At 45.7% G+C, this 20,866-nt stretch overlaps 1 protein-coding gene across 1 annotated transcript in view; it reads left to right on the forward strand.

Moving 5' to 3' along the window:
- LOC145357876 (discoidin, CUB and LCCL domain-containing protein 1-like) overlaps positions 1–20,866 on the forward strand; it is a 125,849-nt gene that overhangs the window by 13,430 nt on the left and 91,553 nt on the right. Inside the window, exon 2 of the mRNA XM_080211433.1 lies at positions 16,448–16,672. Coding sequence (XP_080067559.1) covers positions 16,448–16,672 — 225 coding nt within the window. The remainder of the gene's footprint in view (positions 1–16,447; positions 16,673–20,866) is intronic.

The following is a 20,866-nucleotide window of genomic DNA, read 5'->3' on the forward strand; positions in this document are numbered from 1 at the left end:
GAAAAGATCATAGAATCCTACAGAACTAAAAGAGGCCATTCAGCCCATCGAGTCTGCAGCGACCACAATCTCATCCAGGCCCTATCCCCATAACCCCATGCATTTACCCAAGCTAGTACCTCTGATACTAAGTGGCAACTTAACATGACCAATCCACCTAACCCGCACACCTTTGGAGGAAACCAGAGCACCCAGAGGAAACCCACACTGACACAGGGAGAACGTGCAAACTCTACACAGACAGTGACCCGAGCTAGGAATCGAACCCAGGTCCCTGGCACTGTGAAGCAGCAGTGCTAATCATTGTGCTGCATGCAAGTTGGCTGTCATGTTCCTTGCATTACATTTCAAAAGTATTTAATCGCTATGAATGTTTTTTTTAAATTCATTTGTGGAAGTGGGCATTTATTGTCCATCACTAATTGCCCTCCATTTCAGAGGGCATTTAAGAGTCAACCATTGCCATGGGTCTGAAGCCACATGTAGGCCAGACCAGGTAAGGAAAGCCGATTTCCTTCCCTAAAGGATATTAGTGAACCAGATGGGTTTTTATAGCAATTGGTAATGGTTTCATGGTCATCATTAGACTTTTAGTTCCAGATTTTTATTGAATTCGTATTTCACCATCTGCTGTGGTAGGATTCAAACCTGGGTCCCCCCAGGTCTTACCCCAGGTCTCTGGATTGCAAGTCCAGTGACAATATCACTACGCTACCATCTCCCCTTAGGCTGTCCAGAGATTGTGACAGGCGCTTTATAAATGCAAAGCTTTCTTTTCACATGAGCAGGAGGATTGAGCTATGAGCTGCTGAGACAGACACTGAGCTTGCACAACGGTGATTAATGGTTTATTTTTTCCACTGTGGACTTGATTTGAGAATACTTGTCAGAAAAATGAGGTTCTGGTTCTTGGTTTGGTTTTAGTGTTTATCCTTTCTAGTGAAATAAGAGAGAGAGGCATAAATTTGGAGCGAGTGAATGAAGCTGAGCAGATGGTTTTTCTCAGGATTGTGGCCTGTAACTGAATGCAGAATGGGAGGGGTAATCAAAATGAGGCAAACCTCACTGTGCAGTGCCTGTGAACACTCAGGGAGCTTCTCCTTCTCCTGCTCTGTTTTTAAGTTTGTTTATTAGTGTCACAAGTAGGCTTACATTAACACTGCAGTGAAGTTACTGTGAAGATCCCCTAGCCGCCACACTCTGGCACCTGTTCAGGTCAGTGCACCTAACCCACACATCATTCACTCTGTGGGAGGAAACCGGAGCACCTGGAGGAAGCCCATGCAGACTCTACACAGACAGTGACCCAAGCCGGGAATCGAACCCGGGTCCCTGGCACTGGCAAGGTAGCACTGCTAATCACTGTGCCACCATAATGGTGATAGAGGCTGGGGTGTGCAACAGACAAGCACAAACCCTTGATACCAGCTCTGGGCTTACTATAAAGTTCCCCTGGAATGAACGGGATACGAAAGGGTTTGGCACTCCAATAGTTTGCTGGATAATGTTCCTCAGGGCCACATGGCTCTGATTGACAGCCCGCTCTACAGCTGGGTGCCGCTTCCTGGTGGGAGCCATGAACGTTTCCCGGAGGGCATCACTCTTGTCACCCCATCGCCAATCTATAGGCTTCAAACACCTAGAAGGACAAGATGTGGGGATGCCAGCGTTGGGCTGGGGTAGGCGCAGTAAGAAGTCTCACAACACCAGGTTAAAGCCCCAACAGGTTTATTTGATAGCACGAGCTTTCACTGCTCTTTCATCAAATGACATAAACAAACAGGACATATATAGACACAGACTGAATCACAAGATAATGGTTGGAATGCGAGTTTTTACAAGTACAGACAGTGCGAGTGGGAAGAGGGAGAATGACAGGTTAAAGAGGTGTGAATTGTCTCAAGCCTGGACAGGATTTTGAAGCCCAGGCCAAATGGTGGGGGTTACAATGGTCGTAGTGTCAGAACTGTCAATCGATGAGTCGAGTGCCATATCCTGGTCCTACGAGGTCATCTTTCAGTGATAGACGGAATTTCACCCTAAACACGTTAAAGATGCCATCCTCTACAGATAAGCTCTCCGCGTACACAGGATCTGCTCAGATGAGGAGGAATGCAACAGATACTGAAAGATGCCCTCAAAGAAACAGGATATGGCACTTGACTCATCAATCAACAGTTCCAACGCACCACAGCGAAAAACGGCACTGACCTCCTCAGAAGATAAACACCGGACACGGCGGACAGAATATCCTTCGCCGTCCAGTACTTCCCCAGAGCGGAGAAGCTACGACATTCATGTCATCGATGAAGACGAACATCTTGCCAAGGCCATCCCCACACCCCCATTACTTGCCTTCAAACAACTGTGCAACCTCAAACAGACCACTGTCCACCGCAAACTACCCAGGCTTCAGGAGAACACTGACCACGACACCACACAACCCTGTCCCAGCAATCTCTGCAAGATGTGCTGGAACATGGACACAGATGCCATTATCACACGTGAGAACACCATCCACAGCACGTACTCATACAACTCGGCCAATATTGTCTACCTGATACGCAGCAGAAAAGGATATGCCGAGGCATGGAACATCAGCGAGACCGTGCAGACACTACAATAGTGGATGAATGGACACCACTCGACAATCACCAGGCAGGAGTGTTCTCTTCCTGTTGGGGAACACTTCAGCAGTCAAGGGCATTCAGTTTCCAATCTTCGGCTAAGCGTTCTCCAAGGCGGCCTTCACGACACACGACAGCGCTGAGCAGAGACTGATAGCCAAGTTCCACACACATGAGGATGGCCTCAAACGGGATCCCGGGTTCATGTCACACTACATGTAATCCCCACCATTTAGCCTGGGCTTGCAAAATCCTACTAACAGTCCTGGCTTGAGGCAATTCACACCTCTTTAACCTGTGATTATCCCTCTCTCTACTCACATTGTCTGTACCTGTAAAGACTTGATTATCTGTAAAGACTCACATTCCAACCATTATCTTGCAATTGAATCTGTGTTTATATGTGCCCCGTTTGTGAACCCAACTCTCCACTCACCTACTGAAGGAGCAGCGCTCCAAAAGCTCATGCTACCAAATAAACCAGTTGGACTTTACTCTGGTGTTGCGAGACGTCTAGAAGGACAGGAACAGCAGATACATGGTAACACCATTACCTGCAAGTTCCCCTCTAAGGCTCATACTATCCTGTTAGGAAATATATCACTGTTCCTTCATTGGGTCAAAATCCTGGAACTCACATTGTCGGTGTGCCTATACTACAGGGAGTGCAACAGTTCAAGAAGACAGATCACCACCATCTTCTCAAGGGTAAATAGTGATCCCTACCTCACAGAAGCAGGCCATTCAGCCCATCGACTCTATCAACCACAATCCATCTGGGCCCTATTCTCACAACCCCACACATTTATCCTGCTACTCCTCCTGACACTAAAGGGCAATTTAGCATGGCCAATCAATCTAATCTGCACATCTTTAGACTGGGAGGAAACTGGAGGACCCAGAGGAAATCCACGCAGACATAGTGGGGAATGTGCAAACATCACACAGACAGTGACCTAAGGCCAGAATTGAACTTGGGTCCTTAGTACTGTAAGGAGACAGTGCTAACCACTGTGCCACCATGCCACCCACACTCAATTGGATAATAAATGCTGGCCATGCTTTGAAAGGATAAATATAAATTCCACGAATGAATAAATTAAAAGTGCTTTTAAGGACAGTAATATGTGCAATATCACACAATCTAATTAGATGCGGGCTGAAGAAAACAAGAAGACCTTTAGAGTCCTGAACTTTTCTAATGCTTCCAGCAGCTCACCGTCCTGTCTGTTCAGCTCTGAGGCAGTGAATGTCACTAAGCTATTCAGCCACAAATGACGTCACATGTTTGATCCTTTCCTTGTTGACTGTTAACACACACTCTCTCACATACACATTCTCACACACACACACACACACACACACACTCTCACACACACACACACACTCTTCACACACACTCTTACACACACTCTCACTCCCACACACTCTCACAGACACACTCACTCTCACACACACTCACACATTCACTCTTACACACATGCACTCTCACACATACACACTCACACACACTCTCTCACACACACTCACACTCTTCACACACACATTTGGCAGGAATTAACAGTCAGCAATCAGGAGCAGGAATTCTGATTTAATTGTCCCCCTTACTAGCCCAGGCGTGTTGGAGCTAATTGTACCATCTCAAAGGTTCAGCTGAGCTCATGTGGTGACAGTGCTGGGCTACAGATTGAAGCCTGGGCTTGTGGCCTACAGGACTGAATGCTACACCAGGTGGTGCCTATCCCCAATACAACGTCACTGAGGTTAATGGAGGAATTGGGTGGCAATCCAACAGTCACATAGTAAAGTATGAGTTGGTCATCAAATCATGGGATCATACAGTGCAGGAGAGGCCCTTTGGCCAATTGAGTCTGCACCAACATATTAGAAACACTTGAACTCCCATCTAATCCCATTTACCAGCGCCTGAGCCATACGATGTACCAAGTGCTCATCCAGGTACTTTATAAATGATGTGAGGCAATCCACCTCCACCAGCTGCCCAGGTAGCGCATTCCAGACCCTCACTACCCTCTGGCTAAAATGGTTTTTCCTCACATCTCCCGAAACCTCCTGCCCCTCACCTTGAACCTATAAGAACATAAGAACATAAGAAATAGGAGCAGGAGTAGGCCAACTAGCCCTTCGAGCCTGCCCCGCCATTCAATAAGATCATGGCTGATCTGTCTTGGCTCAGTTCCACATTCCCGCCCTCTCCCCATAACCCTTAATCCCCTCTCTTATCAAAAACCCATCAACCCGCCTCTTAAAAATATTTAGCGAGGCAGCCTCCACCACTTCAACGGGCAGAGAATTCCAGAGATTCACCACCCTTTGAGTGAAGAAGTTCCTCCTGAACTCCGTTCTAAACCGCCTCCCCTTTATCTTGAGGCTGTGCCCCCTAGTCCTACTGTCCTTTCTGAGCGGGAAGAGTCTCTCCACCTCTATCCTATCCATCCCATTCATCATCTTATACATCTCAATGAGATCTCCCCTCATTCTTCTAAACTCTAACGAGTACAAGCCTAATTTATTCAGCCTCTCCTCATAGCTCAACCCCCTCAACTCCGGCATCAGCCTAGTAAACCTCCTCTGCGCTCCCTCCAAGGCCAAAATATCCTTGCGTAAGTGCGGCGCCCAAAACTGCACACAGTACTCCAGCTGCGGCCTCACCAATGCCCTATACAGCCGCAGCAAGACCTCCCTACTTTTATATTCAATCCCCCTCGCGATGAAGGCCAGCATCCCATTCGCCTTCCTGACCACCTGCTGCACCTGCAAGCTGATTTTTGCGACTCATGCACAAGGACCCCGAGGTCCCTCTGCACCGTCGCCTGCTGCAGTTTTTCTCCACGTAAGTAATAATCCTTTCTACCATTATTCCTACCAAAGTGGACCACCTCACACTTGCCAACATTAAATTCCATTTGCCATTTCCTGGCCCATTCGCCCAGCCTATCTAGATCCTTCTGTAGACTCTCCCCACCCTCCGCACAATTTGCCTTTCCACCAATTTTGGTGTCATCAGCAAATTTCGACACCCTACACTCGGTTCCCTCCTCCAGATCATCTATATAAATGGTAAATAGCTGAGGCCCCAGCACCGAACCCTGGGGCACTCCACTAGTCACCATCCGCCAATCCGAATAGCATCCATTGACCCCCACTCTCTGCCTCCTATTTGACAACCAGTCCTCTATCCACGCTAACACCCTACCCCCAACTCCATGCCCCCTTACCTTCTGCAATAACCTCTTGTGAGGTACTTTGTCAAACGCCTTCTGAAAATCCAGAAAGACCACATCCACCGGCTCTCCTCTATCCACCGCCGTAGACCCATCCTCATAGAACTCCAGTAAATTTGTCAGACACGACTTCCCTTTAACATCGTGACTGACCCTTCAACTAAGGGGAACAGCTGCTCCTTATCCACTCTGTCCATGAATCTCATAATCGTGTACACCTTGACCAGGTCACCCCTCAGTCTTCTGTACTCCAGTGAAAACAACTCAAGCCTACTTCTCTTCATTCTTAAATTATCCATTCCAGGCAGCTTCCTGATGCACCTCAACGCAATCACATCCTTCCAATAATGTGGCGACCAGAACTGTACATAGTACTCTAGCTGTGGCCTCACCAAAGTTCTACACAACTCCAACTTGTATTCCCTGCTTTTATAATCTGTGCCTCAACTGATAAGGGAAGTGTCCCATATGTCTTTTTCACCACACTACTAACATGCCCTTCTAGTTTCAGAAATCTGTGGACAAACATGCCAAGGTCCCTTTATTCCCCAGAACTTCCTAGCGTCCTTCCATTCATTGAGGACTTTCTTATCAAAGTGTATCACCTCACACTTTTCAGGGTTAAATTCTATCTGCCCCTTTTGACCATCCCATCTCCATCTTCTTGTCGCCCAAGATGCTCCCCTCACTTTTAACCACCCATCCAATCTCTGTGTCATCTGCAAATTTACTAATCCTAGTCCCCATATAGTCATTATTGTCATTTATGTAAATGGTGAACAATAGGGGGCCCAACACAGATCCCTGTGGTATGCCAATGGTTTTCTGTCTGAATTTATTTCTCTACTTTTGCCTGTTGATAATGTCTTCTGCCACTCCTTGGGATTTCCATTAAATCTAGTTTGGAAATGGTTGGGATAAAATCATATTGCCGCTCAGGTTACACTTCTTGTGCATTTCATTAGGCAATAGAGTGATCTTATGTTGAATGTTGCTGTCGCTTGTTGAAACTTGTCCATTTGACAACTATAGAGAAAATCGTCATATTGCTCACTCGTTGAAAACCAATTAATATTGTAAATGTTTGATTGCTCTTACCTGTAAAGCCTGGCTTGTGCACAAGTTGCTTAACCTGAATTTCAGGCGCAACATCAAAAGTTGATCATTAATGACTTTTAAATTACTGTCAAGATTGCTGTTTATTCAATGCTTTTTTACTGCTCAATATTTCACAATATAAACTCTTGTGGTATCCACATCCATCAGTGATGAAGTACTGCCAATGGCATTGGTAAAGAAAGGCTTGTAATCAAAGTCTTGCTGACTGTACAAGTCAAAATCACTGTGGCAATGGCAGTGCCCGCCTCCTCCCCGTCTAGTTTGCAAAGAGTATGATCGGGGGTGTAAGGGAAGACGGGGGCGTAAGTTTGCCGAAACAGTAAGCACATTAATCTTTGGGTGCAGTAAAAACTGAGTGAATTTAAAATACTGGGAACTGGTTTATATTAAGGAAACATCTCTGTTTATTTATTCACGTCACAAGTCGGCTTACATTAACACTGCATTGAAGTTACTGTGAAACTCCCCTAGTCATGGTGGCACAGTGGTTAGCACTGCTGCCTCACAGCACCAGGGACCCGAGTTCAGTTCTGCTTTTGGGTTATTGTCCGTCTGGAGTTTGCAAGTTCTCCCCGTGTCTGCATGGGATTCCTCCGGGTGCTCCAGTTTTCTCCCACAGTCCAAAGATGTGCAAGTTAGGTTGATTGGCCAGGCTAAATTGCCTGTTAGTGTCAGGGGAATTATCTAGAGTAAATACATGGGGTTATGGGGATAGGGTCTGAGTGAGATTGTGGTCGGTGCAGACTTGATGGGCCGAATGGCTTCCTTCTGCACTGTAGGATTCTATGGTTCTATGGTTCTCGTCACCAGACTCCGATGCCCGTTCGGGTACACTGAGGGGTAGTTTAGCATGACCAATGCACCTAACCAGCACGCCTTTGGAGTGTGGGAGGAAACCAGAGCACCTGGAGGAAACCCACACAGACATGGGGGGAATGTGCAAACTCCACATAGACAGTGACCCAAACTGGGAATTGAACCCGGGTCCTGGCGCTGTGAATCAGCAGTGCTAACCACTGTGCCACCGTGCTGCCCTGTCAGGACAGAGGTACGGGAAATTGGTTGAATGCCCAGTCAACCACAGTGCAGGAGAGAGGAGGTGCGGGGGGAGTGGACAACCACGGCTCGGGAAAAGGGCAGACATGTCAGAATTGCGGTTTTGAAAGGTGGGCATCATCAGAACGGATGCAACGAAGGCAGAGAAACTGGGCAAAAGGGACGGAGTCCTTACAGGAAGCTGTAGTCAAGATAGCTGTGGGAGTTGGTAGGCTTGTAATAAATATTGGTCGATACTCTATTGCCAGAAAAGTCAGGGGAAGGAAGGGAAGTGTCAGAGATGGACCATGTGAAGGTGAAAGAGGGGTGGAAATTGGCAGCAAAGTTGGTAAATTTTTCCAGATCCACATGAGAGCCTGACGCGGCACGGATATAGCCAGTCTCTGATGGAATGGCTGGCGTCCCCTTCACAACGATCATGTGCAAAATGCATGTGGTCTAAGGCCAAGCTTTTCCAGTGTTTCCTGGACCAGAGTCAACGAAAGAATTACTCTGCCAAAACTGAAAAGTAACATTGGCTCCAGTTGGCTTGTAACCAGCCTGCAGATTGTCATTTAAACAGCGAATAGACATGTCAACAACGGGACCATGTTTTACTTTTACAGAACCAATCACCGATTTAAAAACCAAACCGGATTAATGTTATGGTGACCTCAATGCAAACCTTCTAAAAATTCATAGCAGTTTGACGGCCATTCAATCCTGCTGCATTATGTTTAACTCAATTGATTCTGTCACAGGATGTGGACATCATTGGCAGAGTCAAGATCTGTTTCCCATCTTGGTCTACCCTCAAAATGAGCGGCTTGCTCAGCATTTCAGCGGGTGGTCAAGAGTCAACCACGTTAGTTGGGGTCTGGAGTCACATGTAGGCCAGACCAGATAAGGATGGCAGATTTCCTTCCCTAAAGGGACATCAGTGAACCAGATGGGTTTTTACATTAATCAATGATAGTTTCGTGGTCATAGTTTCATTACTAAAACTAGTTATCAATTCCACCAGCTGCTGTACCCGTGTCCCCAAAGCAATAGCCTGACCCCCTGGATCACTAGCTCTGTGACATTACCACGAAGCCATGGTCTCCCCTCAAGGTTTGAGTTCTGCAATAAAAAATTCTAATTTGTATTCACAATTTGATTCCCAGACAGAGATTTCTTATGGACATCTTCAGGTAAACATGCGCAACAGGCAATTAACATAATAGTGGTTCTGTGCCAGTGAGCTTTAAGTAAAGTCACAATCTTTGCAGTCTCATTCCTCTCTTGTGAGATTTGTCTCATTGAAATGGTGCAATCACACTGGCTCACCATGCTGGTCAGTTGGCACGGTGAGCTGGTAAGATAGAGTGAGAGGTGAAAATTCAGGTTCCACCTGACTTCTCACGATTTTGCTGGCACTGTTTTGACAATGAAATCAACCTTGCATCCAGAAAGAAGAGGGGGGAAGGCAATGACTGTGGGGTGGGTGGGCAGGAGTGACAGGAGATCTCCCAGTGCACACTGTGTGTACACAATATACTGAAAGATCGGGTACCTGCGTGATGGCGCCCCAGGAACTCAGCAGCTGGCTTCACAGCTGAGTTGAGTCTCCATCCCACTCCCCCCCAACAACTCCCGGCAAGAATCGCATGATGGCTTCTGTTTTGCACAGAGCGCCGTAAATTCTCATTACTTATCTCCCATTCGACACTTAGAATTTTTCTTGAGAAAAATGCCACCCCATATGCCTAGAGAAAAGTTATGATTTTTTCAAAAAATTATGTCAGAATGGGACAATATTGCCATCCCCAGCAGGAGGTTGCACTTAGTGAGTGCATGAGTTGGGCTTAAAATTATTGGTCAGAATTTTACACTCCCTCACCAGCGTATTTTTAGGCAGGAGAGGGGGACAGTGTGAAATTCAAGGGACGGGATTCTCTCCGGGTTCCTGCCTGGCCCAACCGCACAGATAATTTACCCTGGGTGGGCAAGGCCTCAGATGGGAATTATCCAAATTGAAACCAAGAGCCATTTCCCACCCAATCTCAATTTTTAGGCTGGCAGGAAGATTGAACCTCCATGGAGCAGACCTGAAATACAATTAGGTTACATCTGAGATGGGAAGTTGGGCAGGACAGGGCGGGCGGGAGGAGGGGATGAGGAGAGGCGAACATCTCCTTCAGAAGCCCTCTTTTTAAGTTGGTCACAACATCCACCCCTTAATGTCCTGAGGCCCTCTGGACTTCCCTCTCTTCAGGCATCACCCAGGGACCCTGATCACAATCCCCTCTCCCTCCATGCCTTCCCTACCCTTCCTTCCCCGACCCCTCGAACTAAGCTGGGGCTCCTGTTCCTGGACTGACTCTCAACGTGTTCTGGAACTTTCTGATCTGTCTGCTGCATGGACTAGTGAGCTGTGGTCAGTCTGATTGGTTGGTAGCTTCTAGGGCAGGACTTCCCCCTTGGTGAGGGGCAGAAGTCCCACCTGCAGAGAAGCAATGCTCATTGGAGTACAAATTGGTTTGGCTTCAGTGGCAATCTATGCGTACATTGCCCGGTTCTGAGCATTTTGTTATATTACTCTTTCTGCTGCCTCCTGTGTTGGGGAGGTATAAATGAAATTAGTCAGTAATGGCTGCCTGCTCTGAATCTATCCAAATGCTGTCTTACTCAGCGCAAATCCAACAATTTATACATATAGTAAGTTGATAAGGTTCAGGAGAGGACTAACTAATTGTCAGTGTATGTGTAAATAAATAGTGCATTCAGAAAATTCACAACCATCCCCAAACTTACTCTACGTAAGACACTTTACACTCAGATAATGAGCGGCATGGTTCAATTCCGGCCTCGGGTCACTGCCTGTGTGGAGTCTGCACATTCTCCCCGTGTCTTCATGAGTTTCCTTCAAGTGTGCCAGTTTCCTCCCACACTCCAAAGATGTGCGGGTTAGGTTGATTCGCCACTCTAAATTGACCCTAAGTTTCAGGAGAACTATTTAGGGTAAATACATGGGGTATGGGGATAGGGTCTGGGCGGGATTGTGGTCGGTGCAGACTCGATGGGCCAAATGACCTCTTTCTGTACTGTAGAGATTCTATGATTCAATGATTTTATGAAAGTATAGAAGTGTGAAACATTGTTCTTAAAATACACAACACAGAATACTTCCTTATTCAATAAAATAAGAAGATGGGTAGAGGGATTTAGCAAGCCAAATTCATCATTCCCCTCAAAAAAATCTATCAAAGATCAGTATTGTAGGATCCCTACAGTGCAGAAGAGGCCATTCGGCCCATTGAGTTTGTACCAACTGTCTGACAGAGCATCTTACACAGCCCTTCTCCCCTACCCTATTGCCACAACCCCACACATTTCCCATGGCCAGTACACCTAACCTGCACACCCTTCAGACTGTGGGAGGAAACTGGAGCACCCAGATAAAACCCAAGCAGACACGGGGAAAATGTGTCAGAGAGTCACCCACAGCTGAATTGAACCTGAGTCCCTGGCTCTGTGAGGCAGCAATGCTAACCACTATGCCATGGTGTCATCCAAAAATAGGTAATGAGTTGTATGTGGCATGGATGATGTGCAAAGAAGAAGAAGTGAGTTTGCCCAGGATTGTAGAATTCTAATCAAACACCTTCTCTGTATGTCTTTGAGCTGTAAGTTGCTGCATACTGTGGGTAGTGAGAATGTACCAAAAAATCTGCATTGACTCATCCTGTGCTTTAGGTTACGGATACACCAAATGTGTGTCGGATCAGAAAACTCAACAAAAGCCTCGGTGTAACACTCAGTCATATCATTACTCAAACCAACACCAGACCAGGGGATAGGCTGGGAGGGTTCTCCTGATGTTTAAGAGTTGAGGCACAGGGTGAGTCATCTCCCCCAGCTTTGGGAAGGGTGGAGACAGTGGCTGCAGAAGGGTGAGGCCATCGCTGAGTGGAGGCATGGGATTGTCATGGGCTCTGCTGAGTCACCTCCACCATGTCAACATCACAAAGCCATCTATGGAAAGTTCATTCTGGAGCACCAACTTCATACAGTCCTGTGGACTTTGTTGTGCAATGTCATGCGATGACCACAAAGCCATTGTCGATCGTTGTAAAAACCCACCTGGTTCACTAATACCATTTAGAGAAGGAAATCTGCCGTCCTTACCTAGTCTGACCTACATGTGACTGCAGAGCTACAGCCGTCTTAATTAATGGTTAATTGCCCTCAGGAAGTGAAGCCCAGGGCCCATGAATGGATAATTTACTAAAATCTAGGCACAATAGCACATGCTGTGCAAGTTCACATGGCACTGGTACATTAGAGAGAGCATCACATCATGTGGAACATACAGTGTCTTTTCACTACTTTCAATGCCCATTTGGTAATCATCATTTCAAACACTTCTGAGGGTTTGTTGTTCCCATATTTTTTAGAAGTTCAATAAGCATCAGGAAAGGAGTCAGGATTTGGTGAAGTTGTAGTTTTATTTCTGATATTCAGGATTGACAGTAAAGGATCAAGCAACCCAACTGCTTGAAAGGCTCCTTCACCGCACAGTGGATCTAAATGGGATTGCTGGTGGCTACTGTTAAATAAATAGTAGAAATCTTTCTCAAAAGTTGTATTTTCATTGAGTCGGACAAAGAAGGAGTCTTCCTGTCTTCCCACAAAGTATTGGAAGCCTGAGCGGCACAGTGGCACAGTAGTTAGCACAGCTGCCTCACAGTGCCAGGGACCTGGGTTCAATTCCGGCCTCTGGTCACTGTCTGTGTGGAGTTTGTATGCACTCACCATGTCTGCGTGGGTTTCCTCCGTGTGCTCCGGTTTCCTCCCACACTTCAAAGATGTGCGGGTTAGGTGGATTGGCCATGCTAAATTGACCCTTAGTGTCAGGGGATTAGCAGGATAAATATGTGAGGTTACAGGAATAGGGCCTGTGGGATTGTGGTCAGTGCAGATTTGATGGGCTGAATGGCCTCCTTCTGCACTATTGGGATTCTATGATTCTTTCCCCCTCATTGTCCTGCTCTCGTCTTTACCTCTGTCTCCCTGCTTCTTAGCATCTAACCAAAGACTGCCTCCAGTTGGCTTGGACCGCATGCTGTCACCTGCACAGAATAATCGCTCCACTGAACTGTTGACGGTTTTGGGTGAAAAATTTGGATTTTTGTCCAAGTGTATTCACATAGGGTGGCACGGTGGCGTAGTGGTTAGCACCGCTGCCTCACAGTGCCAGGGACCTGGGTTTGATTCCCGGCTTGGGTCACTGTCTGTGCTGAATTTAAACATTCTCCCCGTGTCTGAGTGGATTTCCTCCAGAGTGCTCTGGTTTCCTCCCCACACTGCAAAGATGTGCAGGTTAGGTGGATTGGCCATGCTAAATTGTCCCTTTGTGTACCAGGATGCATGGGTTATGGAGATTAGTTAAGTTGATTTATGGGGTTACAGGGATATGGCCTGGATAGGATGCTCTGTCGGAGGATCGGTGCAGATCTGATGGGCCGAATGGCCTCCTACTGCACTGTAGGCATTCTATGATTAACTGTCCATTTGGATATTGGTTTAATATTATTGCTTTTTGTTAACAAATACAATGGGATGTTGCCTTTGATGACATGTCAAGGCTGTTTTTAATACATTTACCATCCTATCAAGAAAAGACATCTAAATTAAGAGTGGTTATGTAGCACTGAATTGCAACTTGATTGTCCCATCATTTAGTCCCTTGCTGTTGCCAGGAAACACCCTGCTGCAAAGATATTGAGTGCTGCCATAACTTTTTATGGTCACTGTTGTCCTTTGATGGACTGCATCATAGAGTCATAGAGTCCGAGAGGTTTACAGCATGGAAACAGGCCCTTTGGCCCAACTTGTCCATGCCACCCTTTGTTTTTTAAAACCCCTAAGCTAATCCCAATTGCTCGCATTTGGCTCATATCCCTCTATACCCATTGTACCCATGTAACTATCTACTACTACCTTTATTACTCCCTCTGGCAGCTTGTTCCAGATCCTGTGTGAGAAAATTGCCCCTTTAGACATTTTTGTATCTCTCCCCTCTCAACTTAAATCTATGCCCTCTAGTTTTAGACTCCCCTACCTTTGGGAAAAGTTTTGACTATCTACCTTGTCTATACCCCTCATTATTTTATAGACCTCTATAAAGTCACCCCTCAGCCTCCTACGCTCCAGAGATAAAAGTCCCAGTCCATTCAGCCTCTCCTTATAACTCAATCTATCAAGTCCTGGTAGCATCCTAGTAAATCTTTTCTGCACTCTTTCTAGTTTAATAATATCCTTTTTATAGTAGGGTAACCAGAATTGCACACAGTATAAGAACATAAGAACATAAGAAATAGGAGCAGGAGTAGGCCATCTAGCCCTTCGAGCCTGCCCCGCCATTCAATAAGATCATGGCTGATCTGTTGTGGCTCAGTTCCACTTTCCCGCCCTCTCCCCATAACCCTTAATCCCCTCTCTTATCAAGAACCCATCAACCCGCTTCTTAAAAATATTTAGCGAGGCAGCCTCCACCACTTCAACGGGCAGAGAATTCCAGAGATTCACCACCCTTTGAGTGAAGAAGTTCCTCCTCAACTCCGTTCTAAACCGCCTCCCCTTTATCTTGAGGCTGTGCCCCCTAGTCCTACTGTCTTTTTTGAGCGGGAAGAGTCTCTCCACCTCTATCCTATCCATCCCATTCATCATCTTATACGTCTCAATGAGATCTCCCCTCATTCTTCTAAACTCTAACGAGTACAAGCCTAGTTTATTCAGCCTCTCCTCATAGCTCAATCCCCTCAACTCCGGTATCAGCCTAGTAAACCTCCTCTGCACTCCCTCCAGGGCCAAAATATCCTTGCGCAGGTGCGGCGCCCAAAACTGCACACAGTACTCCAGTCACAGTATTCCAAGTGTGGCCTTACCAATGACTTGTACAACTTTAACAAAACGTCCCAGCTCCTGCATTCAATGTTCTGACCGATGAAATCAAGCATGCCGAATGCCTTCTTCACCATTCTCACCACCTGTGACTCCAGCTTCAAGAAGCTATGAACATGTACCCTAGATCTCTTTGTTCTGTAACTCTCTCCAATGCCCTACCATTAACTGAGTAAGTCCTGCCCTGGCTCAATCTACCAAAATGCATCACCTCGCATTTGTCTAAATTAAACTCCATCTGCCATTCGTCAGCCCACTGGCTCAGTTCAAAAAGACATCCCAGCAGCATCCAGGGCAATTAGGGATGGGCAATCCAGTCAGCGGTGACCACATTCCATGGGTGAAAAATTTGCAGAATTGGTTCCAGGAGCCAGGACATGTTTTCTCTGGCTTTCTTACTGTCTTCACATAGTTCTCCTCGGTAAGGTGAGGGAAGCTGTGATACCAGTATTTGTTAGCTGACTGGAGTATACAAGGTACTGGCAGTCCTTCTCCTATCAGTCTGGACTTCTTTTGCCTCCAGCTATTTACTCTCCTTCTCCAATAGAGACAAACCGATGAATCCAAGCCATGGTGTAGGCTGAAAGTGTGACTGGAGTCACCCTTTTACAAAGTGTCCTGCTTGACTCCATGCCAAAAGCATCTGCCAACTCCAAGCTGCCTTAACAATATCTTTACTGGGGGAGTCAACAGTCATGATGTGGATGTGCCGGCGTTGGACTGGGGTAAACACAGTAAAAAGTCTGACAACACCAGGTTTTAGTCCAACCGATTTATTTGATAGTAAACGCACAAGCTTTCGGGTTAGTCCCTTCGTCAGGTGAATGGAGAGGTCTGGCCTCTCCATTCACCTGACGAAGGGACTAACCCAAAAGCTTGTGAGTTTACTATCAAATAAATCGGTTGGACTAAAACCTGGTGTTGTCAGACTTTTTACGGAGTCAACAGTGCCATGTGAACATGATTGATTTTGTGCATTCATCTCTAGATGATTCTTAACAAACCCAAAGAAACATTAATGAAGAATTTGTATATTTTTGCATGAATATGATGACTTCAGCTGGAACTTTGATGATGGACTCTGTTAAGATAACAAAGAAGATTGCACATTAATGCATGCATGAAACGTGTTTCAACTCCACTGGAATGAAACAAGTCAGCTAACATAAACTGTGGAGAGAACAAATTACACTTCTTGAAACCGTTGCCTGGTGACTTGCATCAACATACACAGAAGAATCTGCCGAGTATTTCCAACACTTTCTGTTTTTGCTTCAAATTTGTGATACATTCAGTGTCTTTCTTTTCTACCTCAAAAGTAAATTCTGAAAATGTTTGGTGAAGGACTTTGTTTGCTATTGTAACAAGGTTGTCCACTCTGTATAAAATGAAAGAGCTAAAATAGAGATGTTATCCCCACCATTCGTGACTTGTACCTGGAGATTTATTGTGACTTTTTCACTCTTCGTTCAGGTGACGGATGTGGGCATACAGTCATTGGCCCTGAAAGTGGTACTCTGACTTCTAGGAACTACCCTGGCACCTACCCAAATCACACATCCTGTCGATGGGAGCTGCGTGTTGCATCAGGGAAGAACATAGTCCTGAGGCTGGGCGACTTGGATATTGAATACGCAGAGGACTGTTCATCCAGTTCATTGAAAATCTATACTCCGTCACCTGCTAATGACAGCTATGGTAAGGAGCTAATGGACTGATTAAATTTGTCAATGGGTTTTATCCTCCAACACAAGTTTATAAATAGAACCAAGTATGTTAAGAAAATGGAGTAAGAAGTGCATTGCCATGTGGCCATTCTGGTACAGTATAAAAGCGATGGGTTTGCTGTGACAACGTGAGATTTTGGTTAGGATACTATTTTTGATGATACATAGAATGGTCCCATCGATGATATGAGTTATATTTTAGTGAGGGTGAATGTTTCACTGAAGTAAAGGTGATCTACTGTCAAAGCAGACCATTAAGGGCGTCCTGTTGGGTGGCATGGGGGTGGCGCAGTGGTTAGCACTGCTGCCTCACAACATCAGGGACCCGAGTTCAATTCCGGCCTTGGGTCACTGTCTGCATGGAGTCTGCACATTCTATCCATGTCTGCGTGGGTTTCCTCTGGGTGCTCCGGTTTCCTCCCACTGTCCGAAAGATGTGCTGGTTAGCGTGCATTGACCATGCTAAATTCTCCCTCAGATGCCAGAGTGTGGTGACTAGGGGATTTTCACAGTAACTTCATTGCAATGTTAATGTAAGCCCACTTTTGACGATAATAAAGCTGAAACCAGATGCAGGGGTAATTTTTTGACTTGTGTTTCTGTTGAATCGTTCCGGAAGGGTAGGGGCAAACTAATTCCATTCAGTGAAATTTAATGAGCGTTTCTATGGATGTGGGACCTCAGCAAGATGCCTTTGAAGGGTAGATGCTGCTTTGAAGTTTAGATGCCCTGAACAACTTTGTTCTTGTAAACATCAATTTCTAACTCCACTGATGACATGTGAGGTCATTTCTTTATATACAGCTGTAAAGTATTCATTAATCCCTTGTCAGATGGATTACAACATAGTGATGCACACTTACAATCCCAACATCAGAACAATTATTAACCCTGTTTGTCCTGAAATGGTCTTTTCGCTATTTACTTCTCACGGTTATTTTGGTGAATTTCTGTCCTTATCAAAGTGAAGGTTGTTTCTAAGCAAAGTAAAATAAAGTTGCCACAGTCCAGATAACCATAGGCTGTTCTCCCTTTGAGGGAGAGAGCTGGCTGGTGGTGGATTTAACCTGAGGATCACCACACCTCAGTGAGGGGAAGGTTGAGAAGACGGGGTCAGCGCCTGGTACAGTTGCAGCATAACCCCGCAGCTCTTAAACTCAAACCCCCTATTAATAAACGCTATCATATTATAAGCCTTCTTCATGGCTGTATTCACTTGAGTGGCAACCTTCAGAGACCTGTGGATCTGAACCCCAAGATCTCTCTGTTCCTGGTGGAAGTGAAATCAAATGCAAGGACATAATTGATGTTTCATAAGGCTTAACAATGCATTGAGAAACTACACCGCAGAGATAGCAGTTCCTTCGCTGCTGTTCCAAGATCCACCACTGGCCACTTAAGTGCCTGATTAGCACCTGATATGGTGGGCTTTCCCCAAAGAGGGCAGCGCGAGTCTCTCGCTGGCATTGCAGCTATTGGGCAAAATCTGTCACCTGAGTTAAATACTGCCCTTTGTCTGCATCCTCAGTCTAGGGAAGGGGAAAGGTTATTCAGAGTTCCCTTATTTGATTTGATTTATTATTGTCACATGTATTAACGTACAGTGAAAAGTGTGTTTCTTGTGTGCTATACAGACAAAGCATACCGTTCATAGAGAAAGAAACGAGAGAGTGCAGAGTATAGTGTTACAGTCATAGCTAGGGTGTAGGGAAAGATCAACTTAATGCGAGGTAAGTCCATTCAAAAGTCTGACAGCAGCAGGAAAGAAGCTGTTCTTGAGTCGATTGGTACGTGACCTCAGACTTTTGAATCTTTTTCCCGAAGGAAGAAGGTGAAAAAGAGAATGTCCGAGGTGAGTGGGGTCCTTAATTATGCTGGTTGCTTTGACAAGGCAGCGGGAAGTGTAGACAGAGTCAATGGATGGGAGGCTGGTTTGCGTGATGGATTGGGCTACATTCACAACCTTTTGTAGTTTCTTGTGGTCTTGGGCAGAGCAGGAACCATACCAAGCTGTGATACAACCAGAAATGATGCTTACTATGGTGCATCTGTAAAAGCTGGTGAGAGTTATAATGGACATGCCAAATTTCCTTAGTCTTCTGAGAAGGTAGAGGTGTTGGTGGGCTTTCTTAACTATCCTACTCCTATTTCTTAACTTTCCTTCTCGTGATTGCTACCATTAGTCCCTATTGAATGTCTGCATCCATGGACATGGAGTGAGACAGAATCAAGCTCAGTTACCTTTGCTACCCAATGGTGAAATTCCTCGTTGACACTCACCATCCAGATAGACACAAGAAGCCTGTTCCTTTAAAGAGAAACATGTTATCGAAGCTTTTCATCTTGCATTCTTCAGGACATATGTCAAATTTCAAACAATCAGCTAACCAATTATCTTATTTTCTGTAGTACAAACTTATGAGCGTTTGAAATTTGGTATTTGTACATTTGTCCCAATGAGTGCAAAATGAAAAGTTTTGGCAACATGGGCGGAATTTTACAGCCTCGTTCATCCCAAAACCATAAAATCCCACCCGAGGTCAACAGACCTTTCGGTAGTCTGCCCCTCATCTGCTACGATTCCGATGGCGGGCAGAATGGTAAAATTCCAGCCTATGTCTCTCTTTTCAGTAATATTCATGTTCCACACTACCAAGTTGTAAGAAGCGTGGTGGCACAGTGGTTAGCACGGCTGCCTCACAGCACCAGAGTCCCAGATTCAATTCCAGCCTTGGGTCACTGTTTGTGCGGAGTTTGCACATTCTCCCCTTGTGTGCATGGATTTCCTCCCAGAGTCCAAAGGTTTGCGGGTTAGGTGGATTGGCCGTGCTAAATTAACCCTAGTATCGGGGGATTAGCAGGGAAATGCATGGAGTTGCCAGAATAGGGCCTGGGTGGGATTATGGTCAGGACAGACTTGATGGGCCAAATGGCCTCCTTCTGCACTTTAGGGATTCTATGAAGCATAGCGACCTCAGCAAGATTCTAAAGGGAGACAAGGTTGTTTGTGGAGCTGAGACTTGGCATGAAGAAATAAAGAATTACCCTTAGGGCAGGAATTGTGCTCTTTAGTAATTATGCTGTAATCAGAATTCATTCAGCCTTTTCATCAAGGTGCAAAATTGTTGGCTGTCAGTACTCGCACTGATCTAATATAAAATTCATCAGCAAATACTTCGAGAACGCAGATAAATCAGAACAGTTTCCAGGCCATTGGTTAATCTGAAGGGTACAGAACTATTCAAAACCACTTTAGTTTCATTCTTACAGTTTGCAGTTACTAAACAATCATTTAATTTTTTTTGCGTAATGAAAATTGCCAGAAGACCGCAAGAAATAATTTTAAAAATTTGTTTATGAGATGTGGGTGTCGCTGGCTAGGCCAGCATTTATTGCCCACCCCTAATTTCCCTTGAGGTGGTGAGCTGCCTTGCTGAACCGCTTGTGACATAGGTACACCCACAGCGCTGTTAGGGAGGGAGTTCCGGGGTTTCGATCCAGTGACAGTGAAGGAATGGCTGAGTTATTTCCTGCAGTCTGTGGGGGATTTTCCATTCTCCCTGGGGCCTGTTTCTTGTGGAGGATAGTGGTGCAGGGGGTGGGGGGGGGGGGTTGCACCGTTTGTCGGTGGTGGGATCTTCTGGGTCTCACTGCTGTCGATGGGATTGCCCATTGACTCCACCGGGTCGCACCATCAGTGGGACCAGAAGATGCCGCCAGTGTAAACAGCCAGAAAATTCTGGCCTGCATTTACAACACTGTAGCATATTTGATGACTCATAAATATTTTCACAAAGTGCTTTATTTAGGATTACCAGGTTGCCAGAACATTTTTATTCTATGATTTCAGTGATGGCGTATCCCAATCAATCTTATTTTTTTAAAAAATGCAGCATTTCCCGTCCCGATGATTATTGGTGTCTGTTACTGTGTACGTGTGAATGGGAACATTCCAAGAACAAATAATGAACAGTTTCATTACCCTTCATTTATTTTAAAGAATGATGTTATTTTAGCTGCTACTCAAGTCTACAACACTACTGTTGGTTCTAATAACTCCCCAAAGATAGTGACAATGAAGTGACTGATTTCAAGAGCTGCACCTTTGACTCCTTTGAACAATGCCGGGAGCCTGAGCATTCAGTTGGAGCACTCATGCCTCTCA

Source organism: Carcharhinus amblyrhynchos, chromosome 24 (assembly GCF_965287045.1).
Source record: "Carcharhinus amblyrhynchos chromosome 24, sCarAmb.v2.hapA, whole genome shotgun sequence".
Taxonomy (NCBI): Eukaryota; Metazoa; Chordata; class Chondrichthyes; order Carcharhiniformes; family Carcharhinidae; genus Carcharhinus; species Carcharhinus amblyrhynchos.